This window comes from Rhynchophorus ferrugineus, unplaced genomic scaffold (genome assembly GCF_030347505.1).
Source record: "Rhynchophorus ferrugineus isolate W39M unplaced genomic scaffold, kcgeb_rfMv2 rfM6, whole genome shotgun sequence".
Taxonomy (NCBI): Eukaryota; Metazoa; Arthropoda; class Insecta; order Coleoptera; family Curculionidae; genus Rhynchophorus; species Rhynchophorus ferrugineus.
Genome location: NW_027472585.1, coordinates 21,163,261 through 21,190,940, shown reverse-complemented (window position 1 = coordinate 21,190,940; position 27,680 = coordinate 21,163,261). Strand labels below are relative to the sequence as shown.

At 32.2% G+C, this 27,680-nt stretch overlaps 2 protein-coding genes across 5 annotated transcripts in view; both read left to right on the top strand.

Annotated features, from left to right (window-relative positions):
- Liprin-gamma (liprin protein kazrin) overlaps positions 1-9,980 on the top strand; it is a 159,014-nt gene extending 149,034 nt beyond the window's left edge. For all 3 annotated transcript variants that reach the window (XM_076407976.1, XM_076407977.1, XM_076407975.1), the window contains exons 17-19: positions 3,668-3,833; positions 8,214-8,461; positions 9,238-9,980. In XM_076407976.1, the coding sequence (XP_076264091.1) occupies positions 3,668-3,833; positions 8,214-8,461; positions 9,238-9,412 (589 nt within the window). In that variant the 3' untranslated portion in view covers positions 9,413-9,980. The remainder of the gene's footprint in view (positions 1-3,667; positions 3,834-8,213; positions 8,462-9,237) is intronic.
- Positions 9,981-10,088: 108 nt separating this feature from the next.
- The window catches only part of ais (DExD-box helicase 52), a 28,548-nt gene continuing 10,956 nt past the window's right edge, over positions 10,089-27,680 (top strand). The window contains exons 1-8 of one of the 2 annotated variants that reach the window (XM_076407981.1): positions 10,089-10,133; positions 10,292-10,419; positions 10,476-10,670; positions 10,729-11,158; positions 11,216-11,288; positions 11,352-11,555; positions 14,146-14,359; positions 25,110-25,336. In XM_076407981.1, the coding sequence (XP_076264096.1) occupies positions 10,336-10,419; positions 10,476-10,670; positions 10,729-11,158; positions 11,216-11,288; positions 11,352-11,555; positions 14,146-14,359; positions 25,110-25,336 (1,427 nt within the window). In that variant the 5' untranslated portion in view covers positions 10,089-10,133; positions 10,292-10,335. Of the gene's footprint in view, positions 10,237-10,291; positions 10,420-10,475; positions 10,671-10,728; positions 11,159-11,215; positions 11,289-11,351; positions 11,556-14,145; positions 14,360-25,109; positions 25,337-27,680 lie in introns of both variants that reach the window. The other variant, XM_076407980.1, reaches the window with a different exon arrangement.

Below are 27,680 nucleotides of genomic sequence, written 5' to 3'. Positions count from 1 at the left end.
AATAAAGTAATGAATCAAAATATGCAGAAATATTATAATTCATTGAATGACTATAGTTAATAAATAAAGGTTGTGAAATGCAACATTTATTTCATTTCCTTGCATTTCCTCACGACGGCTGTCAATACCTTTTTGAATGACACCAACCGAATATCGATGGGAACACACTACACAAACATTCTATGTTATTATTTTTGCTTTGTCGCTTAGCACTGCCTTCGATGTCATTGTTAGAGCACAGTTTTAGGTCTGACTTTTACTATTTTCGATCGAAACCACGAGGAAATCGAGAAACATTACGCCTAGACGGCGCCACTTGCCACACACTGTCGGTTAAATTTAACTTTTCGATGTTTCTCGTATCCTTAATCACATTATCGATCCCATTGGAAATTTGTCCTGAAAAAAAAACGAGTTTCTGTTGGGATCAGTAATACGACATACACACACTCGTTCTTGAATGTTTGTTCGGTCTTTTTCCTGAATTAAAAAGTCTCCTTCGGATTGTTTTTGTTATGCTTGATATACTGACTGATGATATGTTTTGTATTTTTAAATTTAAGGTATTTGAAGACACTGATGCAGATACTGGGGCATCAGTGGCTTCAACTTTCGATTCTTCTGCATGACGAGGTGTTAGACTAGTTGATATTATTTCAGTTTTCATCGTTTGGAGTGCAAGATAAGTTTTGTTGTGGATTACGGACATGTTTGTGTTATTGTATAGATTTTTGAGTATATAGGAGGACCATCTGTTGGTTTATTTTCATAGATCTTAGTGTCAGATCTCCGCGATAAGAAATGAATTGTTTTATTCTTAAGCAATTTTAGCAAATACATGAAAAAATGTTCCTAAATATCAGAGTTATTGAGATTTAGGTCTGAAAACTTCTATATCGAGGTGGTGAATATATTATGCTATGACCAATGGCAGTTTTAGAAGAGTAAACGTGTTATCACACATAGCGTGATGCTAAGATACGTTAAGTGATTTTTTGTAGCTGCTGTTAGATGATTTAGGTGAGGTTTAGATATCAAGTTGAACTTGACGGTTGAGTTACTTTCACTACATTATATTATCACTACTCTTAACAATAACATTTTTTGTTAAAATAATGTTTCTAATATCATATATTTAATATGTAATTCCAAATTTAAACGAAAAAAGTACCACTACAATGCTTTATATTTATTATCAATTAGTATTTAATTAGTATTCATATTAAAATATTTGACTTCTGGCTTTCTTGAAAGCTGCAAACCATACTGAACTATGATATATTATATATTATACCAACTATGAATTTATTTCTTATAATTACATTTAATTATATTATTTAATATACTATTTAATATATCATAGCAATAACGTTTATATATAACAATAATAATAACACATGGGCTAAAATATCTTAGGATTAACAAAGGAAACGTGTTTTTTGTTCAAAATAGGCTTTATTAATTTATTATAATTTACATCAAGAGTCACACAATCATTCCAGCGTCGCTCTAATATTTTAATACTACATTTTTTACATTTAACACAATAAAACAATCAAATTACATTTGATACAATAAACATATTTTTGTAAAACGATTTATCTTTTGTCTCAAAACAGACCTGTCACCAGTTGTTGTCCACTCAGATGACGATAGTTTTGATTGCGGTGAAGTGATGGATACATGTTCTGATTTGTTACGTTTAAACATAGCCAAACACTGCTCAGAACCATCAACACGTTCTCAACACGTGGTCAACAGTGATCAAACGTGGCACCCACTTTGAACAATTCTCATGCAATATAAAACCAACACGTTTTTGATCTCTTCTTTACGATGTTAGCTAACTCAAGCAACTTCACTTTTTGATCATTCAAAATGATTTTGTGGATTGTTTTGATGTTTTCTGGTGTTACCATCTGGTGTCCACTGCGTTCTGCACCAGCAGTGTCTTTACCGCAACGGTTGAAGTCGGCAAACCGAAGTTGTTTTAGTGTTTCTGATGAAGTGGAGTTCCTATAACACGTTTCAAGTCATTGCTTCGCTTGGTCGGTATTTTTTCATATCAAGAAGTACTGTAAAATTATAACACGAAATTATGTTTGATCCATTGTTTCGAGAATAACAAAAGTAGTGACATTCTTAGCACACTAATTCACAAACATATCAGTAGAATGTCATTAAACTTTAACATCAAACTTTTGAAGATTACTTACTACTAACTGAAAAAGTGGTGAATGTAATAAAACTAGCATCATCTATATGTTTGGCCTGAGACTTTTCAGGTCAGTTATTAACACAGAAAAATACTATACTATAAATAAGGAACATCGTAATTCTAAATTTAAATGAAACAAGTAAAACAAAAATTTTGTCACAACACTTTTATCACTGCACTACATTCATTTATTGTTGTTATCAATTAAATACTTCATATTCAAGCATATTCTATTCACATTATATATTTCATTAGTTGCAATGTGACTTCAGATTTTCTTGAAAGCTGTAAAAATTATACCAACACTGAGTTTATTTTTATAATTACATTTTATTAAATTTAATAATTATCTTATCGTGGAAAATATTAACATCCACTAGTTCATCTAATGAGCCCAGTAGGAAGAACAATTTTACTTTCTGAAGTGATTAGATACATCTGACAAGAGTATATTTAGTAATATTATTTTAGTTAGTGTCCAACAAACTACCGACTTTCGCTTAATTCAGTAGGCCGGTTTTTTGTTAAAATAATTTTACTAATATCATATAGTTATGTCATAGAAATAATGTTTATTTATAATAATAACAATACAGAAACATGCTATACTAATAAAGAAGGTATGCGGATATTCTAAATTTAAATGAAACAGGAAAAACCTAATTTTCAAAATTGTGTCATAAAAAACGTCAAAATAAAACTTTTTATATATATTGGCTAAAGTTATTAAATTAATTAAATGTTGCTAAAGCTGCTGTCACTCTACTTGTCAACTTCCTGCCTCCCAGCAAGATTAATTAAAATGATATCATAAAAAGTAACCTTTTCGTAATATTATGTACTTTAGTATTGCAAATGTAATTAATATTTCGCTGCTTATTGCAAAAGTTAAGTTATCCTAAGTTAAGCTTAAGTCATAAAGCCTAAGTTTAAATTAAGAGTGTAGTGAAAGGGTACTTCTAATTTTGAAACTCCACTTCTAGTTTAATGACTAAAAAATTAAATATCAACCAATAGCACTATCAAAGAAAAAATCCAACAGATGTCTCACCCTATATTTGTATAATTTTGGTGTATGTTCTGAATATTGATTGTTTTGAAAATCCACTCAACATAACATGGATTATTTCTTGCAACTTACATACATACATTCATCCTTATGGAGACCTTCTATAGTGCTTATACGAGATTGAATTACCTCATCAGTAACATCTTAATCTTCAGTGTCATATCTCCTATAGAATATACACCTCCAAAACATCGAAAATCGTTGATAATCTCACATGAGAACCATGTCTATACATAGTAACAATGATGTTTCCACTAAAGGCAATGTTTGACACCGAAATGCTTTGAGATATTAAGCGAAAGAAACCATATACATAGAATGCTTGTGGGTCCCGCACTGCTTTTTTCGATGTTTCTTTTGATTTTGCACTGTTATGTTAGATCAACATTAGTTCACTATGTCAGAGTAAGAACCAAACAAAGGGTACCGGGAGGGTCTTTGGGAAGGTCGTTTTCCAAGTCCTGCGGGGGTCTCACAGCCCCTTCGCCGTCGCTCGCCAAGGACTCGGGAGGGCTGGCCGCCGACTCAAAGAGGACCAGCATCAAAGTAAGTATGATTTCTGTTAACATCAGATCAGTAAAAAGTAATCTTTGTTTTTTTGCAACTGTTTGCAGTTTTTATCTAAATTATTATCATATCGTTATCGTTACTTTTACAACGTTGAAAAGACATTGCTTGACACGTTTTGTCGAATAAAAATTATTTAACTAAATATAGGATGATACATTTTTAAAGACTTAAAACGTGGGTTACTTTATTTCATTATGTAATGCTAAGTTGTTCAATACATTCATATGACAGTAATGATTCTCTATTAGTCAACAGAAAAATTAAATGTTCGACGCCATTTTTGTACTTGAACAGATGCTTGCATGTATTTTGATCAGTGATATTTATTAGTGAACATGCGAGTTATAAATGTTAAACAGTCAATCAAACAATAACCTTAGTGTCAAATTCGATTATACCCAGGGACTGAAAAGGAAAATACTGGAAATTAAAAACAAAACCATAAATGACTACCCGAGAAATGTAACAGATGATAAAGAAACTGATTAGTCATAGAAGCTGAAAATTCGATGATTGAATTAGTCACGCAGAAAGAGCTAACCAAAGTTATTAAAACTAACATTAACTAAATTAAGGAAATCACCAGGCTACGATTTAATAACAGGAGAATTATTGCAAAAACTACCAAATTACAAAATTATAAAAATTCACTAACTTGATCAATACAGCATTTATATTAAAACATTTCCCAGGCATTTGGAAGATGGCCAAACGAAATAAAAACCTATAGCCATATATCTATGGTTTTTGAAAAACTCCTGTTGAAAAGAATAAAACCTGTCATAGAGAGAAAAAATCTAATACCAACACACCAGTTTGGGTTTATTAAAAGCACTCAACAATTGATCAGGTACACAGAATAGCAGATGTTATTGAAAAACCCTACGAAATTAAAAAGTATGCTCAGCTATATTTTTAGATGTAGCACAAGCCTTCGATAAGGTTTGGCATGAAAGCCTTGTTCATAAACTACAGAAAATGCTACCAAAACAACACTCCAAACTATTAAAATCGTACACTACAACCAGAATGTTTAGAGTAAAACAACAAAAAGCTTACTCTACAATAAAAGAAGCTAAAGCAGGTGTACCACAAGGAAGTGTACTGGGACCAATGCTTTATCTACTCTACACTTGTGATATACCACAATTGGAGAATATTACGATGGCTACATTTGCTGATGATACTGCGATTATAGCTGTCGTAGACAATAGTGAAGAAGCCTCATGAAAATTACAACAGCCAAGTGACAATATAAACAATTGGACACAAGTTTGGAAAATAAGAATTAATGAAAGTAAATCTGTACATGTGCAGTTCACCTATAAACCGACAGTACAAGCACCAATAACATTAAATAATATACTATCATTCTATATAGCAATAAGGCTAAATAACTCAGAATGAATCTTGATGCAAAACTTCGCTAGAAGGAACATATTAAGAAGAAAAGAAAAGAACTGGAATTGAAATATAGAAAAATGTACTAGCTAATTAGAAGAATGAATCAGTATATCGCTATTATATAAGCAAATACTGAGACTTATGGACATACGGAGTTCAGTTATGGGGATGTTCTGCAAAGAGTAACATAAATAAAATACAAATTTTTCAGAACCAATCCTGAGAGGTATTGCGGGCGCACCCAAATACTATAGGACTGATTACCTACTTCGAGACCTTCAGATACCCACAGTCAGTCAAGAAATCAAAAGAATTGCAAGGGGCATGATGAAAAATGGAGTCTTTGAGAATATTGAAATATTGCAGCTTTTGGATACCATCAGAATAGGACACAGACTCAAAGGAATCAAACCATCTGACCTTGTGTAGTATTGTGTAGTGAGGTGCATAGAATAAAAAATTAAGCAGTGACATGTATAAACATTATTTCACCAGAGACTGAGATAGGGCCGATGGGTCCTCCTAGTTATATACCTAGATTTAAATTATCATAAAGACAAATTGTAGGTTAAACGGAAGCGACTAATATCAATGTATTAAATAATAATAAAAAAAAATCGATTATGATTCGATATTATGTTAAATAACAATAGTAACGTTCAATATCAGAACGTTTAAAGTTATATTTTCAACTTTCATTGTTTTTATTGGTTGGTTTGAAAAAATCCTGTGCCGAATCGAATGACACGCAAGTGGAAAATCGAAAATATCGTCTATGAAGTGCTGCTTCATAGGTATGATAGTCATTTCTGCATCGAATAGTGACGGATGGTGAAAAATGGATTTATTTTGAAGACCCCAAGCGCAAAAAATCATGGTTATCAACAGATGAAGCCGGCCGATCGACTCCACGTCAAATCATTTTGGTCGCAAGGCAATGCTCTGTGTTTGGTGGAATTAAAGTTGCGTGGTGTATTAAGAACTGTTGATACCTGGTGAAACGGTTAATAGTGATCGCTACCGATAACAAATTATTAATATGCACCATGTATTGATCGAAAAACGTCTAGAATGGGTCCGAATGCACGGTAAAGTGATTTTACAGCATGATATCGCACCGTCTCATAAGGCAAAACCGGCCAAGGAAGCGTTGGAAGCACTTGAGTGGGGTATAATATCGCACAAGCCGTACTCTCCAGGCCTAGCCCCTTCCGACTATCAACTTTTCGCATCAATGGGACACGTACTTGCAGAGTAGCACTTCGCCAATTTCGAAGAAGTTAGAAAATGGAATAGTATTGTTCAGAGTATAAACTGTTTTTTTTTGGGTAGCATTCATAAATTGCCTGATAGATAGGCAAGATGTATAGAACCAAATGGTCAATACTTCTAGTGAATAATTTGTTTCAAAAAAGTGGTAGTGACTTTCCGGTACACCTGGCAAACCCATAGGATGCGAGGTATTTGCAGGAAACCGATTTTTGTTACCTTTAATCTTCCATATCTTAAGAGGTGGATACGAAATTTTATGAGACTTTTGAGACAATTTTTAGAACGTCAAAATAGAGGCCTATACGGACTTATAGCTTATTATCGCCCATTCCGAGGAGTAGAAACTCCTAATATGACTTGACTATAGCTCAAATTCTCGAATAATTTCTAGACAGCTTAGCAGTTGATACATAAAAAGTTTCTAAATATTTACGTTGTGATGGAATTCAAAGACTCAAAAATAAGAAAAATTACTAATACGTGAACCGATTGAAAATGCCCTTGCCGGCAGTTTCAATATCACAGTTTTATTACTTGCTGGGCAAAAAAAGAAGCTCTTTCTGTGGAGTATTGTAACTAGAGAAAAGTGGATCTACTGCGACAGCTCCATACATAAAAGGCCAGGGTAAATGACTCTCATCTACGTCGATACTAAAGTGAAACGTTCCTGGCGTGATCATAAATTCTTGCTGTGCAAATGACGAAATCAGCAAATGAGCTAAAACCAAGTGCACAGTGCACAGTAACAGACACAAACATTATCTTACATGATGATGCTTGGCGATTCACAGCATAGCTGGTACACGGTGTTGAAGTCAAGGTTTGATGATAGATTCAGATAAATGCAGCATAATCGATTACAAATGCGATTTTTAGAAGGATTAAAGGGATTTCCCGCGTAATTTCCTCAACAAAAATAACTGAACTCAAATATTTCCAGAAGATTCTCCTTCAAGAGAACGCACATCACACAGCTCAGAAAACTGCCGTTAAAATAATTCAACATCCAGTTTTGACTGCTCCTCTTTTTGGGCGTGAGGTAATATACTAGATACCAGTAATAAAGAATCACAAAAATATTGATTTATATTAATAATATACTATAGAGGGATTATTAAAAATACATTTATTTTAAAATTAAAAGTGGGATTACTAAGATTTTACCACAAATAAAAACACAGGATTTCAAAATTCACTACTTTAAGTCAAACAGACTATTAGAAACGCTACGAAACATTGACGTCACTTACCGTTTTCTAACCATTATTTCCGCATTCTAGCATTTGAACTTTTTAGGAAGGAATGAAGATATACAACTTGTATGGGGTTTTTAGGAATATATGGGACTGTAATACCATCGATAAAAATGTCTGATTATAACACAAAACACATACTTATCGCCCAGTGCGACCAAAACAACTACGCCACGCGCAGAATTAAAAGTTTTGTCAATTTTTCTTTCAAATCGATTTTTTTGCACAAATAACTTTTAGCAAAAAAAAAACGTAAAATTGTCATAAGGTTATAAAATGGAGGATTACTGGAAGGAATACATTAAAATTGAAGGAAAATGTTGAAATAAAATAATTTTCTTTTTTTCTGTGAATTTATTGAACAACCTAGTATACCATAATTCTTATGAAATATATTGATATTTACTTATATCTGTCCTTTGGTTAGGGTTCTCTAAGCAGAGCGTTGGGCTTATCGAAGCCAAAGCAACTGACCGATAGAGAGAAAGCATCACCGACGTCCAGCTCAGAGAATTCCTCGGTCATCAGCAGAGTCAGTCCCCCACCACCATATTTCACCAACAAGTCGACGAAATCAGGAGGAGAATCGCCGATATATGCTCAGCCTTTTGCTCACCAATATCCCAAGAATGTATATCAAAGAAGGTCCGAAGATTATGACATGTACATTTGCAGGTTAGAATTTTTATTTTCCCTCAAATTTATTGAAAAAATATAGCGAAAAGGTCAGTATTAGACATTCAAAAGCAAGTTATAAATTGATTGATGTTGAATACACTCAGCTCTCATCCTACGTCACTTCAGATTACGCTTTTCCAAAAAGTGTAGACCATTTTCAAGTTATCACTTTACTCGTAGACTCTTTATCCAGTGTTACATAAAAAATTAAAATAATTGCATCAAATGACATATTTTAACATGTATGGCTTGAGTACTGTCAGAAATCAAACAGGTGGTACGATCTAAGTCTTAAAACGGATATTAATTAATTAACTATACATCAATTAAACTACCCTATGTTCTTACGCATTTTTCGTCCAATAATATAAAACAGTTATTAGCAACAGTATTTAAAACTAAGTTTAATTTTAACATAGTTTAAAAAAACATACTAACAACAAATAAAAAAGATATTTACTCTGAAGGGTGCGCTCTCTGGCGAAAAGAGACCACACACACTTTTTGTTTATAATTTGAAAACCCAATAAACACCATAAGGTATCTGTCCAAAACATTGAATAATACGCTATGTTGCCGGTTTGCTCAAATACATCTCTATTGTTGTTTATTTTAGTATATACTATTTATTATAACATTTATTTTCTTAATTTATTAAAAATAAACAACCCTATGAACTTTTTAATGTTTTGGTAGTTGCACATTATCTAGTGGTTTGTATATCTATTAATATCAAATGAAGACGTACAATTAATTAATTAAATTTTTTTCAGCTCCATAGATGAGTACGATATTACCAGAAGTGTACAAAGCATACGGTCTGAGAATGATTTTTCTCGAGAAGCGAAGGCGTTTCCCGAAGGAAGCCTGAGAAAAAAGAAGCAACACAGACGTGTCAAAAGCATCAGCGACATTGACGCTATAAACGTAGATGGTGTAAAAATTTGAGATAAAAACTTTTGCCTCATCAACTAATGTGGCAAACTATATCTAATCTAATTCAGTGTTTATTTTATAAGTACTATCTAACATAGTTTAGTTCTTTATACAGTATTAATAATTTCTTTTTCAAATAAAGCTTTTGCTGGTATTTACATGGGGCTATACCAAAATAAAACCACTGCCTAATATATGAAATACCACTAAGTAGAGAAAACGTCTAAATAACACTCTCGTAAAACAATCTTTCGTACAACAGAACTCTATTTGTACATAAAAATATTTAATCTAAATGTTAAATTTTAACTTTATATAATAAAAAAATAATGTAACCTTTATGTAATTAAGTTTAAGTTATTAATTAATAATATTTAAAACCACTGAATTAACGTCAGTGAATATGCAATTTTATATTATTGTCTAGGTAGTTTCTGTACACACTTTTAATATACCGATATAATTTAAGTTAGTCAAAACATTCTTAGCTTTAAGCATAATTTATTCATGAACATTGTGATATCGTGAACTTTTGTTTATGTTGGTTTTGTAATAAAGTGTCTGGTAATAATTCATTTTTGTTTTTATTATCCCCATTATCAAAAAAATATTGAAAATCAATATTTCATGGTCGGCAACCAATTATACAAGCCGTAGTAGAGATACTGTCTCTAATAGTAGGTGTTTCGTACAGTAGATAATAGAAGTCATTACATGAAGTAAACAATAAACAGTAAGTAATATATAATAATTATATCTGTTCAACAACTTCTGTTAGCCGTTATTTTACCTATCTTAATAGATGAAAAGCATTTTTGTTATGTAGAAAAGCAGTGGTACAAGTTTTTGCATGTTACGAATAATAGTTTATAATTAACCTCACATTTTCAGGCACGTGATTATATTAAAAACCATTATTATTCCAATTGTTGAGTATGGACGCTTATGATATATTTAAGAAACTCACCCAAGGGACCAGAATTCGGAGAGAAAAGCAGGTTAACTCAAGAGAAATTGAGGTATTCACAGTGTATTTTTAATGTTTTCGTATAGTATTATAGAGAATTTCTTCTAGATTCCTACTTCAGAGAATGATAATGCAATTAACGAATCTAATAATATCCCTAAAGAAAGTAGAATACGCAGTTATAATAATACTGAAATCACTTTATTAAAAGGTATGCCAACTCAATCTATGAAGGGACAAAAGCGTAAGCTATCAGATCCTAATGAAATTGAAAAGAAAAAAAGAATGTTGGAGCAAGAGGAGGTAAAATTTGCTTTTCATGTCCAAATAATTTTTTAAAGGATTTGCTGTTGTATTTTAGATAAATCACTACAGGAACGTGAACAATATCTCTGTTGTTGGTAGACATATTCCAAACCCAGCAAGAGTATTTTCAGATTTAAATATTGATAAAGATATTCAGGAAAACCTTATAAAATGCGGTTATAGTGAACCTACACCCATTCAGAAGCAGGGTGTACCTGTAATGCTTGAAGGCAAACAGTTATTAGCCTGTGCACCAACTGGTTCAGGAAAAACAGCTGCCTTTTTGGTGCCTATTATTCAGCATTTGAACGGGCCTCAAAAGCAGGGTTTCAGAGCTTTGATTTTATGTCCAACTAGGGAATTGGCCAGTCAAACACAACGGGAATGTGTAAAATTGTCTGAAGGAAGGGGCTTTAAAATTCATATTATCAGTAAAATCAAGAAAGCCCTAACACAGTATGGTTCGAAAAGTAATAAAAAATATGGTAAGTAGAGGTTATATTTTATCAATATTGGTTTATAAATTATTTTATATATTGTAGATATTTTGATTACTACACCAAATAGGCTGTGTTTTCTGTTAAATCAAGAACCCCCAGCAATTGATTTGTCAAGGTAAGTGATAATTTTGGGCCAACAGGTTTTTTGCTTATCATTAAAATATTGTTTTCATTATAGTATTCAGTGGCTGGTTATAGATGAAGCTGATAAACTTTTTGAAGATGGTAGTCGCAGTTTTCGTGATCAGCTCCAACAAATTTTAAAAGCATGTGATAATAGTGACAGGAAAATTGCTATGTTCAGTGCTACTCATACACCAGTTGTGGCAAAATGGTGTGTCCATAATATGGCAGGATTAGTTAGAGTCACAGTTGGTCACAAGTAAGTTTATGCCTTTTTTTAAAATTTATTTTACTATTTAGTTTATATTAAATCCAATAATTTGTTTTGGGAATTTTTAATAGGCATATGTAATTTAAACATGAAATAGAGCAATTTGTTCACTATTGCAGTGGAGATTTTTCCATTTTCTTTATATTGTAATTATTTTATTCAGAATATTAACCCCTATTTATGCAATATAAATTTGATTAAAATCTTGCAAATGTGGCATAATGAACCTGATTTTTTCAAATAATTCAATATTTGGAAACTTTTAGACTCATAGGCTTTGTTTGTCTAAATAGGGACACACACAATAAGGTTTACAATATAAGGTGCCGCCATATCATCTCTAATGTCTTATTCTAAAATTTGATACTATATATATACCTTTTAATGAATGTCCGAACTGTATATAGAGTATATTAATCATGGTTTATTATCAAACTATTTTATTTTAAATCCTACAATATTTTCGGTATATTTTTATATTCATACGGAATTGTTTTTATTTTTACCAACATAGGCCGCTTGAGTTCTATTGTTTCTCACCATTTAACAAACTATGACTATATTCCTTAAAGTTATTATTTTGAAATGAATATTTATATAGATATGATATGGAAATAATGTAAATTGGGATATTTAATCATTATAAAATTTCATAAAGGCAAATTGCATGTTCTTTTGATAAAATAACTTGACATCTGGTGGTGGCAATCCAGTTATTGCAATAAATAATTAATGTAGATTTTTTGGGACTATTCAATGCCTCAACTATATATAAATAAAATTAGCCAAGGAATCTCTTTAAAATGGCAGTGCTGTCATTTTTCACGAAATCTAGAAATAATGTAGATTTATTTTGCTTTAGTTCATTTCATCTTAAATTCAATAAAAGCGAAGTTAGCATGTTCTAGTAATAAAATAAATTGGTTTTTGCTCGTGGCAACTAAGCTCCAGATCTGTTACATAAACTATTGTATCGTCGCACAGATAGCTTATTCAATTTAAGTTTTCGAGTTAAACTTTGTCGATCTGGCGAGCATGCCAACTAATTCAGAAGCTATAGTCATATCTTATCAGTCCTTTTCCTGCGATTTATGGAGTTAATGCAGTGGTTCTTCCCTAGTATCTTTTTAAAGTTTATAGGCTAAATAAGTTAATTTTGAAAAAGTAAGATTTGCCGTACTGGTTGATTTATGAATAATAAAAATAGTGTATTAATTGAATTGAAAGCTGTATGTTATAACAGGTCAATTGAAAATTGTCCCCGGCCTGACACGTAGATGGCGCTACTAGAATTAAACCCATATGTTTTTCTAGTTAGTCCTAACCCTCAAAAGATGCGTGTATAAATTTGACAGCTGTCGTATTATTAGTTTGTGAATTATAGCATTTTGAATGAAGCAACTTTGTTATTGTGAAAAAAATGGATAAAAAGGAATTTCGTGTGTTGATAAAATATTGCTTTTACATACAGTTGAAGCAAAAACTTGACTTGATGCCGAGTTTCCGGACACTGCCCCAGGAAAATCAACCATCAAGGATTGGTATACTAAGTTTAGACGTGGTGCAATGAGCACCGAAGATGGCAACGCAGTGGACGTCCAAAAGAGGTTGTTACCGATGAAAACATTTAAAAAATCCAATGAATGATTTTGAATGACCGTAAATTGAAATTTAATGAAATAGCAGACACTAAAGGTATCAACTGAACGTGTACATCATATCATTCACCAATATTTGGGTATGAGAAAGCTCTGTGCAACGTGGGTGCCGCGCGATCTCACTTTTGACCAAAAACAACGACGAGTTGATTATTCGGAGCAGTGTTTGAAGATGATCATGCGTAATAAACCTGAGTTTATGCGTCGTGTGACAATGGATGAAACATGGCTCCATTATTGCACTCCGAAGTCCAATCGACAGTCATCTGAGTAGACTGCACACGATGAACCCGCTCCAAAGCCTTGGAAAACTTAACAGTTGGCTGACAAGGTTATGGCGTCTGTATTTTGGAATGCGCATGGAATAATTTTCATTGACTACCTTGAAAAAGGAAGGACCATCAACAGTGACTATTACATAACGTTATTAGACCGTTTGAAGGACGGAATCACCGAAAAAAGGCCGCAGACGAAGAAAAAGAAAGTGCTGCTTTACCAAGACAATGCACCGTGTCACAAGTCAGTGAAAACGATGGCAAAAATCCATGAATTGGGCTTCGAATTGCTTCCTCATCCACCGTATTCTCCAGATCTGGCCCCCAGTTACTATTTCCTGTTCTCAGATCTCAAAATAATGCTCCCTGGGAAGAAATTTTCGTCGAATGAAGAGGTGATCGCCGAAACTGAGTCCTATTTAGTTGGTCGCTATAATCAGTGTATCATCCTTGAAGGGAATTATGTTGAATAACAAAAAATAATTTTGGCAAAAAAATGTGTTTTACTATGGTAGGCAGGGGAATTTTCAATTTACCTGTTATTTTCATTTAATATGAACTGTTAGATTGACCTGGTATTTCGTTATTATTCATTTATAATTAAATCAGATCTTCTTTTGATATTTGCACTGTTTTTTTTTTCAGAAATGCTGCAGTTGATACTGTGGTTCAAGAGCTTCTCTACGTTGGTAACGAACATGGTAAACTCCTGGAATTTCGGAACATGGTCAGACAGGGACTGAGTACCCCAGCTCTGATATTCGTCCAGAGCAAGGAACGAGCTCAACAGCTCTTCAACGAGCTTATTTATGACGGAATTAATGTAGACGCGATCCACTCTGACAGGACTCAGACGCAGGCAAGTATTTTTAATCACGTCTGAAACGTGGAAATCTCTCCAGTCTGAAATAGATTTACGTATGATAAACGAGCTATCCTTATTTTTTTGTATATAGTCAGAACATTTTCGTTCTACATATCTATCAAAAAGCCTTTTCGATTTATCCGGATTGTTTCTCTCGAATTTTTAGACAAGATTTATAAATCTGATCCAAGGGTTAGTGGCATTTATTAATCTTGCTTAATGGTCGCGGTAGGGTTCGCCCCAAACGATTTATAACTCTTCAAAGGTGTTCTTGACTCATGGGGTTTTAATTAATGCAGTTAAGGATTATGCTTTTTATAACCATATCTTAAAATTCTTTAAAAATAAATATAAAACGGCCTTTAAATAGTAATTTACTTTATATTTTACTATATTCTTCTTAGGCATTTTTATTCGACCTGTAATCACGACCAACTCCCGTGATTGTTTAGTTATGTTTGTTAATACGACTAAAGTATGATTTTTCGCAAAACGATGCATAACAGTATATGTCTTCTAATATTTCCTTTACCCTTAATGGTAAAATGTTACATTTATCAGATTAAAATAATTATTTTTCAATTATATAAAGCGATATTATTCATTTTGTTTCCAATAAAATACTGCAATCATAAATTGATCAAATTTACAGGGGTTATTGAAGATTTTTTTGTTGAAAAGTTGAACAGAAGACTAATTTTTACCTTTTGGCTTATGTTACACAATGTAAAAATTATAAATTTTGAAGGAATTTAACGTGGGTTTCGGGTATTTGATCCAAAATACATATATTTTAACATTCGTAAGATAGTTTGATTTTTTTCATTATTAGTTTTTTTGTTTTTGTTCGATCAAATAATCATGTTTGGTCAAAATAAGGTTAAGGGCAATTATAGGAATTACAGATAATTTTACATTGAATGGTGGTATAATATAATATATTTTGGTTTTCAAGTCACCCAGTGAAAAGTATATATTAGAAAAAAAAATGAGTTGATTGTGTGATTTTTGCTACAATGTAACATGGGCTTTGATTTGACCGAACATTTATGCTATTTATTTTCATTAATTTCTTCTTAAAGTACAATTTGAGTAACTTAATATTTTTTTTTTAATTTTGGCAACTACTCCAATTGCTGAATGTTCTCTTTATAGTTTGGACATTTTAATATAGTTTATTTTGAGTGTTATTATGATATATAATAGACCGGATTCAGTTTAGACTTTGCTGACTATCATTAGTTTCGGTTTTTGAAACTCTTTTAATGATGTACTGTTGTTTATTATCGTATATTATAGTTTTATCAGATAAGTTCGTCGATCAAAACAGTTCATATATCATTGATTAAGGTTTGAAATATATATAATTAAATTCTATTTTATTTATTCGTCCAACCCTATATTATTTTTATGGCCTGTGTCCTTCCTGTCAATCCTTGATCGCATTAAAAGTCATGACCTACTTGATTGACCATTCCTTGACTTCCGGTTCGAAATAATAATACACTTGTTTATTTTCCATTTATTTTGTTGTACTTATATTTCAGTTTTTTTTGGCCAAAATAACGTTTTTGTCTGTTTATATTTACATGACGTTTTTTTAGCAATAATGGCTGGGTATTTTCTTAAACCGCTCGCTGATGCCAAATTGATGTAACGTCCAAACTTTTACGAAGGATCGCGTCAAAATTAAGTGTGTTTTGACGAAATCGGATAGTAGTTTTGTGTACTTTATACTTAAGGGAAAGTCAGCGGTGGAAAATTAAGTTAAAATTTAACGAATTTTTCTTCGATTTTATGTTTTAATGTGTTTTTGTACGAAAATTGTTTTTTAAAGGAAATTTACTTAATTCCTAATCTTGAGATATTCAATGTTAACTTGGACTTAGTTACTAGCTAGTTATAAACTAAGTTCTATATATTAATATTGTTAAATAGTTGAGACCCGATTTATTGCTACTGGCTATGAGCTTCCAGCATTGGATTAAATATACGTTTATGTCATGGATAAATTAAATTTGCATTGATGCCTCCCCTTTTACTATAAGATTTTCTTCAGATGTACCAGGTGTATTAAAATTGACGTGAATGAATTTTAAAATGGATTTGACAGTAAAAAATTATCACGAAAATATAGACTTATAATCATAATATATGGTGAATGAAATATTATAAAATGTATGGGGTGATATTAATATTTTTTAGCAACTAGTAATAATAAAATTTAGTCTGAAATTTCTAAGCTACCTGAAATGTTGAGCAGGTCTTTGTTCAATAAGCGACAATTGGGATTTGATGGAATGATATTACCTAAGTTTCAATAATAATTTTATCAGTTTCGACAGTAGATTTATTCGAATAAACAACAAAAGTAAGGATTGTAGTAAATGCAATTTTGATCACTCCATGATTATAGCATCTGTTTACGCTGAGTAACTCAATAATACTAAATGTATACTACAATTATATAGTCGCTAAATGACGACAAAATCGTCGAAAGCGACAAAAAAATGGATATAAAATTTTATGTATATAAATGTTAAAACTATCGAATTGAACAATTTAGGTTAGGTTGTTTAGGTGCTATTCAGTTGATTTTTGCAAGTTATTGATGCAAGTTATATAGGCATTGTCAACTTCCTATATATATATATATATATATATATATATATATATATATATATATATATATATATATATTTATTAATTAGTAAAAATGCGAAGAATCAATATAAACCACTCTTAAGGAGCTTTTATTATTTATATTTTATATATATATATGACTTGTTGAAAAGACATACACTACAGGGAAGTGAACAATATATAGTATGAAAAATAATCAATAAAATTAAGAAAATTTCTATTTAATTTGGTTATCTAGGATATTTTCATTGTTTACAGGCTCTTATTTAGCTGATAAGTAAATTAAACGATATTGTCTCTCTTTGACAAATAATTCAGACAATGCGATTACAATTATCGATATTAGTAAAATTAAGAGTTAGAAGAATAATTAAGTAACATGATCGATATATTCGATTATGCATAATCATATAGTATTCATATAGTATAATATACATGCTTTCGCAGCATATTTTTTTAGTAACTACTAGGAACTATAGTCCGTTCAATAAAACAGCCAATGCACGTATGTCCATATAGGTTTCAGTATTTGCTTATATAATAGCAATTTATTATGTACTGATAATTGCGATGTTTTAAGTTGATATTTCGGATCACTTCGTTAAAAAATAAATGGATACATAACTATAGATTTAGAAAATAATAAACATAACCAGATGTAGATTATCGCAATGCCTATGGGCAGAACACTACATCTTATTCACTTCCCTAGTCTAAAAGCACATAATACAACTGTCTTTAGCTTGTTATTTAGATTCACTGTTGACAGTTATGGGATATTTTTTGACTGTGGTTTGTTGCAATCAAACATTTTTGTTTTATGACAACAGTTTATCAAATGAAAATAAATATTTCATGTATGTTTCTTGTACTGTATGTTTTTCTGTGTTTGTCCGATAATAATTTATCAGAAGTAAATGTATTTTTAGCGTTTCTGCCCACTCGTGCTTTTGTTTCGCTTTCTCCAAAACTCCCCACTCTACGTATCTGATTTTATTGATGGACCAACATTTTCTTTGCTTATTAAACATATCAATCATTTTCTTTTTCCACCGATCATATATGTTCGACACTTTTTTTTCCTTTATGTCGAAGTGTTTTTCTCAATTTCGTAGTGGGCCTGGATTTTTATAGAACACCTGGCGGAGGTTTTTCCGAGTACCTACGGCTTTTATTTTTACGCCGCATTTTCCGACCCCTCCTATTTCCATCGGATTTTTTCGACTTCATTTAAAATACAAGTATGGACAGTTTCGGCGCTTCTGTTGTTTTATCATTTTTATGCGCAGCATATGTTAGAGTGGTTAATGGTCTTTTTATTTGAGGACATTTAAGTCACAGAAAAACAGGAACGAGTTGGATTTGAATTCATTTTGATTTCTTGTTGTCATCTCGTTGCTTTATCGTTGTGATCAATTTCGTTATTGTCAAAGCTCTTATTTCGAGGCGGATTTTCCGATTTGTGGTGATATCATTAATGATGGTTCCTTTTAGTGTCATATTTAAAGATGATTTGTGACGAAAGCTTCAGTAATACAGCGTTGAGACTTCATGCTCCTGCCCCCATTTGCATGATTATTTTTTTAAAAATTTTTTGAAAGCCAATTTAGTTTATTACAAATTGGAGCACTAAATTTGACTGTGATATGAAAGTATGAAATTTCGATTTTAGTATTATTCGATTACATTTTTATCGATAGTTACCGAACTTTAGCACACTACACATATTTATTATATTTCATAATAAAAAAATTGTATCCTATGAATTAATTTTAAAAGATTTACAACCATAGAATAAAGAAACTTAGAAGCGCATCTTCTATGTTAAAATTGGTTCTAAGTTACGCTCGGAATATCCGTGTGAGGGCGCTTACGCATGCACCGTATGACAGTTAGTTATGGCGGGAAATTTAAAAATGTATAGTAAAACATTTTAGCGGGAAATTAAACAAAAGTTTTAATTTTACTGGGAAAATAAAAAATAAATATATTTAAATATATTTTGTTATGTTAGAAAAACTTGACGTAAATAAACAACACAAATTATATCACCTAAAAATGGCCGTTAACTGCTTAGGTTAGAATTATTAATACCGAAGCCAAACGAGAGAGAAACACACATATAGCTGTTGCATTTTTCATTTAAATCTGGCCGCGTAACGGGGATTCCGAAAAGCTTAAACGTGGGACCCGATTTTTCTATATAACTTTCACTTCTAAATTTCTTTAATCTGTGATTTCCAACGGATAAAACTTCATGTTGATAGGTTTCACTTTTTAGTATGTCGTTTTCTCGAAGTGTAAACAAACATTTTCAATGTGTCGAAATGTTTATGCCGAGTGTATCGAATTTGAGGGAAATTTTATTATTTCACTTTGGCTTGAAGAGAAAGGCGGCTGAAGATGATCGAACAGAAACATTTCAACGTTTTAAAAGGACTGATTTTGATACCAGAAAGCCATCACCAGAATGTAAAAGAATATTTTGGACAGTCGGAAAATATGAATACTACAGCAAAAATATGAATAAAGGCGTTACACGATCATGTGGATCTCTATCACCTACAATTATTACGTTTTGTGCCGATCGCTCTCCAAAAAAAAAAAAAAACGGCCGGAATACGAGCAAAAATACAACAGTGTTATTCTTCAGTATGACAACACTCGATCACATTTTGCAAAATCGGTGAAAACTTACTTAAAATGGGAAGTGCTACCTTTCTCGCCGTATTCTCTAGATTTTTCAGCGTTAAATTTTTTAGGATAATATAAAAAAAGGATCGATTTCTAGATAGTTTCAAAATACACGTTGTTCTTTCGAGATGAAATTTGTAAATTGCGCGAAAGATGAGAAAAAGTAGCGGCTATCGGAGGACAATGCTTTGAATAAAATACATTGTACTGATATTTGATAGTAAAGTATCAAATTAAAAAAGAGTCCTTTGAAATGTAATATATATGCCTAATGACCTTTATATTCAACGATTAAATAGACCAATATTAGGCAGAGTTACCAACTTTATTTTTACTTGCTTTTGCTTTTTTATTTTTACTAGGTTTCTTCAGTCCCCTCCTATTTCCACCGCATTTTTCGACTTCGTTTAAAACGGGATGGACAGTTTCGGCGCTTCCGTTTTATCGTTTTTATGCGCAACATATGTTAGAGTGGTTAATGGTCTTTTTATTTGAGGCGATTTAAGTGACAGAAAAACAGGAACGAGTTGGATTTGAATTCATTTTGCTATCTTGTTGTTTTTCCTATTCATTGATTACTTTACTGTCATCTCGTTGCTTTATCGCTGCGATAAATTTCGTTATTGCTGAAGCTCTTATTTGATGGTTCCCTTCTGTGTTATATTTAAAGATGATTTGTGACGAAAGCTTCAGTAATACAGCGTTGAGACTTCACGCTCCTGCTCTCATTTGCATCATCATTTAAAAAAAAGATATTGACTGTGATAAAATATTATTCTATTACATTTTTATCGATAGTTATCGAATTTTAGCACACTACACATATTTATTACAGTTCTTAATAAAAATAAATTTGTATCCTATAAATTAATTTTAAAGGATTTACAACGGATAGAACTTCATGTTGATAGGTTTCACTTTTCAGTATGTGTCATTTTGTCGAAATGTAAACAGACATTTTCAGTGTGTCGAAATGTTTATACCAAATGTATCGAATTTGCGGGAAATTTTACTTTTTCACTTCTGCTTGAAGAGAAAGGCGGCTGAAGATGATCGAACAGAAACATTTCAACGTTTTAAAAGGACTGATTTTAATACCAAAAAGCCACCACCATAAAGTGAAAGAATATTTTGGACAATCATAATATATGAATGCGACGATATGAAGGCATGTGGATCTCTATCGACTACAGATGATACGTTTTGAGCTGATCACTCTCCAAAAACGGCCGGAATACGAGTAAAGATACAACATTGTTATTCTTCAACATGATCACATGTTGCAAAAATTGATCACATGGGAAGTGCTAGCCGTATTCTCTGGATCTTTCAGCGCTTAATTTTTTAGGAAAATAAGCCTCAAAATACACGTCGTTCTTTCGAGATGGAATACGTAAATTGCCTGAAATTTGAGAAAATGTAGCGGCTATTGGAGGACACTACTTTGAATAAAATACATTTTACTGATATTCGACAGTAAAGTATCAAATTAAAAAAAGGGTCCTTTGAGTCTAATGTATATGCCTAATGACTTTTATATTCAACGATTACCACTATTAAGCAGAGTTACCAACTTTATTTTTACTTGCTTTTGCTATTATTTTTACGTGGCTTTTTCCGTCCCCTCCTATTTCCACTGAATTTGTTCGACTTCGTTTAAAATACGATGGACATGGATATGATGGATAAGGATGGACAATTTCGGCGCTTCTGTTGTTTTATCGTTTTTATGCGCGGCATATGTTGGAGTGTTTAATGGTCTTTTTATTTGATACGATTTAAGTAATAGAAAAACAGGAACGAGTTGGATTTGATTTCATTCTGATTTCTTGTTATTTTTTTTTGATTATTGATTACTTTGTTGTCATCTCGTTGCTTTATCATTGAGATAAATTTCGTTATTGCTGAAGCTCTTATTTCGAGGCAGTTTTGCCGATTTGTAGTAAAATTATTAATTCCCGTCTATGTCACATTTGATGATGATTTGTGAAGAAAGCTTCAGTAATACAACGTGGAGACTTCATATTATGCTCATGTTATGCTGGATGTTTGTCTACATGGGCCTGAACTTCATGAAGATAACATTTATGGTGAATGCTACTAGGGCAGTGCTGCGCTTTAGAAACATCGCGGAAGAATACTTGTTCACTAATATCAAAATTGTGAAGTATTTACTGCAGATACTGTCTTTTTCGAACGTATCGGTTGAGCGAAAATTTAATGTTCTTAAAATTAAAAAAATAGAACCGCAATCGATTAAGTACATATAATGTAGTGTCTTTAATAGCAACAAGGGAAGGTATTAAAAAATTTGGCGGCAGTGTAAAGTTTAATACATCAAGAAAAAGCTGATAAGAAAAATATGGAAAATAGTGAGAATTAATGTTATGAAAAAATGTTATTTTAACGGTTTCATTTCTTAAAAAAGTTTTGAGGGGAATTTTTGGTCACTTGCAAATTTTTATTCCCAATTTGGGGAATTTCATAAAGCGAACGAAATCGCTTTTGTAGCAGAGGCAAACTTAAATATAAAAGGTGTTCCACGTATCTTAGATGAGGTTATGCGTTTAAGAAGAAATACAGTTTTACAGAAGCCATTTGTAAGAGAATAACATATGGACGCGCTCCTGGATAATATTTTCGGGTGAAAAAAAATTCAGTTTGGATGGCCCTAATGGATATAAGTATTATTACCATGATTTAAGAAAAGGTCAGGTAATTTTAAGCCGCAGACAGTTGGGTGAAGGAAGTGTTATGTGTTGGACTGCTATAGGTTTTAAAGGAAAGACAAAAGTAAAATTAATTTCTGGGGAAATTAATAGTATAAGTTTTATTAGATTTGAACAATTAGGAAATTTGGAAAACAAATTGTCGGGTCAAGCGGCCAGCGCGCGTCCCTTATTTGAATATTATTGAAAATTGTTCGGGTAAGCTAACACGTGCTGTATACTCAAATGGTAAATAACTTAATAACGTTGAGGAACTAAAAATGGCATCCAAGATGAGTGGAAAAAATAAGATCAAGATTATGTTAAAAATATATATGAAACGTTACCGAAAATACCCGTTACTAGGGCTGTAGGCCGCCGAGAAAAATTATCGACATCGAAAATTATCGATTTCAATATTTTAAAAAACATATCGATATATCGATTTCAATCTATATTTTTAATAAAAAAATAAAGATATTGATATAGCGGGTCAAAAAAATATCCATATTCATTAAATATTTAAGTAGCGATACTTTTAACATTTATTAAATATGGATATATCAGGAAAAAAATATCGGCCAAAAATATCAATATTTTTTGAAAAAAATATCGTAGTACATTTGGCATTTAATATATGTATTTTTTTAGAGTCAAGCCTTTTAACATGTTATCAACATGCTTAAATTATCAAGTACGTTTTTTTTTCTCAAAATTATGGACTATGTGACACTGGAGCAGAAGTTGAAGCAAGGTCGGAATATCCGCATTTTTACCTTTACGCCTTTTAGCACGACTAAATACGAAAAAATAAGTTACCAGGGCGGTCTTGTCGCCAAATTTTTGGTGCTGAGAAATTCGCAAATTTTCCGTCTCTGCTCTTGATACCAACCTAAAACAAATAAAGATAAATATAAACATATTAGGAACATAAATTTTTGCAAGTAATATGCAGAGCTCATAGCTTTGTCTAGATTCCGAACAGGGCAGCTGAAATAAGCTTTGTACGTTTTACAAAGCTTTTCACATACATTGAAATAAAATTTCGTCATATTGTATATTTTAATAAATATATTACATATATGTTATAACTTTTTAGACGGCATCTTATCCTTCTTGAGACTTCAGACTTAACTGACAAAACAGTTAAATGTTTATCATTCAAGTAATATCTGTAGATATTATTCATATCATAGTAGTTTCACATATGTAGATATGTGAAATCGAGGGAAATCCTCAAATTCCAACGGCATTTACAATGTTTTCACATATTTTTTATCTAAAATAATCAGATATTTATATAATATAATATTATTGCAGAGCTGATGTGACGGAAAATCGGAAGACGTTCAGTGCAAAACCAGTCAATTTGCTTTATAAGCATAAATTATAGCGTATAAGACTTTGTAGACCGACGGAATGTTCGTTGGGTCGGTGAGTCGGTCGAAATGTGTTGCTGCCGCTGCGATTATTTGTCAGAACACTCACTATTTTTGGAAGGAATTTGCATGAGAACTGAAAACATTGGTTGAAGAAATACTGTTTATTTTAATATTAAATTATATATGTGGTCGACGGGAGAATTGACAGGATATTAGGTTAGGTAGAGAAAGTACGGTAGCGCTGTGGAAGTGGTACTAGTACAAGGGGATAGAGAAAAGAAAAGAGAACGAGACGTCGTCAGATGGTCTTTTATAGCCTGGAACTTCATGGTACCAATCCACCGGCGTCACCTACCTTTGTAGTTGTTGTTGGTGAATTCGTGGTGGCCTAAAGGGTCGTGGCGGTCGCCACAATGTATTGTAGACAATTCCATCTATGGCGTAATGGTTAAAGCGCTTAGTTCCCAAACGGAGGGCGCTGGTTCGAGTCCCGGCGGAGACAATAAGTTTTTGTTGTTCTAGTTTAGTTAGAACATTTGTAAAATCACCTAGGCTAGGTAGTAGACCCCGGGTGCCTGAAGCGCTCCTTAATTTCAATTATTGTTTCTTTATTCCTATTTTTCTTCATACCGGCTGCACCTTTACTTGGCCTACCTATTGTAATATAATAAAATAATTGCGTAATTTATTGAGTAAATTTCTAACACTAAAAAGAGAAAAATAAAATATAATAACTAAATAAAAATAAACAGAGACCTTATATAACCTATCTGCTACACGTGTTTTATATTCCACCGCATACACACAATATGGCTACCTAAACCTATTTATCTATATACAATATTATTTTAACTACTACCAACTAATCACTTTGAAGTCGGTGCCGAGCCCAAACTATACAAAAATAATGATATCATTTTGTAACAGATACGCAAAATTAAATTGCCAACAAAACAAATCTAAAATAGTATAATTGTTTGGGTGCGAAACCGACTTAAAACATCTCTTTAAAATATATAAAATACACCAATCAGAGTTTATCTGGGTTGGACATATCGAAAGAACGATGGATTTTTCAGTCCTCTCACTAAGGCTTCATGAAGTTGGTTACAAATGTACCCGATGCGATTTAATACACAGTAACGCCATCTATTGTAAATCTTTTTAAATTAATTTATATGCCAGTAGATCTTCAATACCCGCTTAACCTATACAGCGAGGTATAACTATTTTATAGTGGTCGTAAAACATACGGTTACGGCATGTATGGTCCCCCAAAAGCCGTCTTAATCTAATATTTCCTTTATGCTTTTCCAGAGGGATAACACGGTGAGAAGTTTCCGCGAGGGCAAGATTTGGGTATTGATTTGCACGGAACTGATGGCCCGCGGCGTCGACTTTAAAGGCGTCAACCTGGTGATAAACTACGATTTCCCACCGTCTGTCATTTCCTACGTCCATCGGATAGGTAGAGCGGGAAGGGCGGGCCGCCAGGGCAGAGCGGTTACCTTTTTTACGAACGAGGACGCGGTCAATTTAAGAAGGTAAGTAACCCAAACCGTTTGTGGTTTGTAAAGGGTCGGGTTTTTCGTCTCCCCAGGGAGTCCATTCGTCTTGTCAACTTTGTAGCCAGCGCCTAGGTCTTATCGCTTTTGTTTCTTTTTTGCAATGCTTTCCTTTTCTGCGCTCGTTTAATAACAGATTTTGTTTTTTTCGGCAAAACTTACAATTCACTTTTTTCCCTCGTTTTAGCATAAACGAAATTTGATGATTATTATAACCTGACTTGCATTTGAAAAAACACCATCTCCTAATCTTCCTAAGAGTAAGATAGTAGTTTAAATGTTCAAGCGAGACGTGCCAAGATTTATTGGTAATCTGACATTTAATTTTAAACTTTGGTAACAGTGGTTTTAGTGAAATTATGTTTAAACCAACGAATAGAAAATATTGCTATCAGTATATATCATCAGTAAATATAGTCTATTCAAAGTTTATTTATATATATCATCGAAATTTGTAACGTCAAAACGTTGCAATGTTGCCGCATGAACTCTGAGTTTTAGTTCACTTTTGACATACAAAAAAATTCTAACCTAAATAAAATCATTGAACAAAAATACTGTTTTCAAATATAATTTGTTTTAACATTATGGTACATCTAATGCATATATAATGGAAGGTATAATATTTTGTAGGTTAGAGTTATTTTATTATATTTACATTGAACTCTTTTTCACACCACCCATGAGGTAGAGTTCTAGGCACATATTTTTAAGTAGTGGTACTTCCCTGGAGGCCTAATCCACCTAATTAACAATTATATATCAAAGTAATGTATTTTACTTTCATTCGCGAGCATATTTACCTTTTTACATTTAGTTCTTGTTTCCTTCGATAGTGTGTTTACTTGTTAAGTTATCTTAATATCATTGTATTTTTTATTTCTTCTGCTACTACCTGTGCATACCATTCTTGATAAAATTAGTTGCTGAATTCTGCCTAATGCATTTACCATATCTACAAAACAGTTAGTATTCATTCTCTCCTCATACATTCTAACCTAATGCTCATATTTAATTCTGAACAATTACAATACCATTTTCTCCTGTTATGATCTATTAATTATGTGCATAGCTTTAGTTGTTTACGCTCTGTCTCTGGAATTTCCAGCATTATCACATATCCTGAGAGTTTCCTTTAGTTACTTTCACTTTCCGAATCACTGTCCAAGTCAATCACTAAACTGTTAATTTCCAATCCGTCTAAAAACACGTTCACGATCGAAGGTGTTATGGTTGATAATGCTTCCTTCCACATATCCAAACAGTCCTTGATGGAATATTCTTCTCGACCAGCATTTATATTATAATAATTCTTTGCTACCGCCCATATCAACTCGATTGGATTGAATATACAGTGATACGGAGGAAGTCATAATACTGTGTGACCATACTGTTCAATCATCTGATCTATTGTATATCTTTTTTCGGGCTTATTTCTTAAAAAAGTAAATTGCAAAAAGCGAAACATTTCATTTATACCTAGTAACAGTAGTTCAGATTTTAGCATAGTCTCTTCAAAACTCAATTCATGTTCTGAAAACCATTCCTTCATTACAACTTTTGTTGATGCTATTGTTGGGATTTTTTCCACCAGTGTGCTATGATATGGTGCACTGTCCAAAATAATAACTTGTGGTTCCTCCAGGTTTTTTAGCAATTGATTTTCAAACCATAACAAAAACATGTTATGGTTTATTTCTCCATGGTTGTCGCCCTTTGATTTGGAGGAAAACACTATTTCTGCACCAGGAATAAAACCATTCTGATTCTCTACATGAATTACAATATATCTGCAATTAATTATTAATAAATATTATGATCAACAAAATCTAATCAAATTCTATTGTAACTTTTACCTTCTATCAAATTTTCGTTTTCTTTAGACTTTTTTGTCACTGTCTTGCTAAGAGTGCCCCAATGAACCATTTTGAAATATCCAAGTTTCATTAAGATACACATATTCAAATAATGTATCTTCCTTGGTCTTATTGTATGCTTTTAAAAATTGAGTTGTTTTTAAGGCAATGTCTGGAAGTTCCATTAGACCTCTTCGAGGGTTATCTTTACACCATTTAAATCCTATGCCCTGTAAGAGTGTATTAGCTACATGTCCCTAACTCTTTTATGTATACTTTTCAGACTAATATTTTTCTCTGGAATAAATTTATTAATTATGTTTATATCGATAAAATAGTTTCTGTACTCACTGGTCTTATATCGAGATGGTCATGTTTTTTATGGTTGTATGTAACGTATTGTTCTTCAATTTATAAGCAGTGTTATTTACAGTACCTACACTAATTGAATATTAGTGTAGTATATA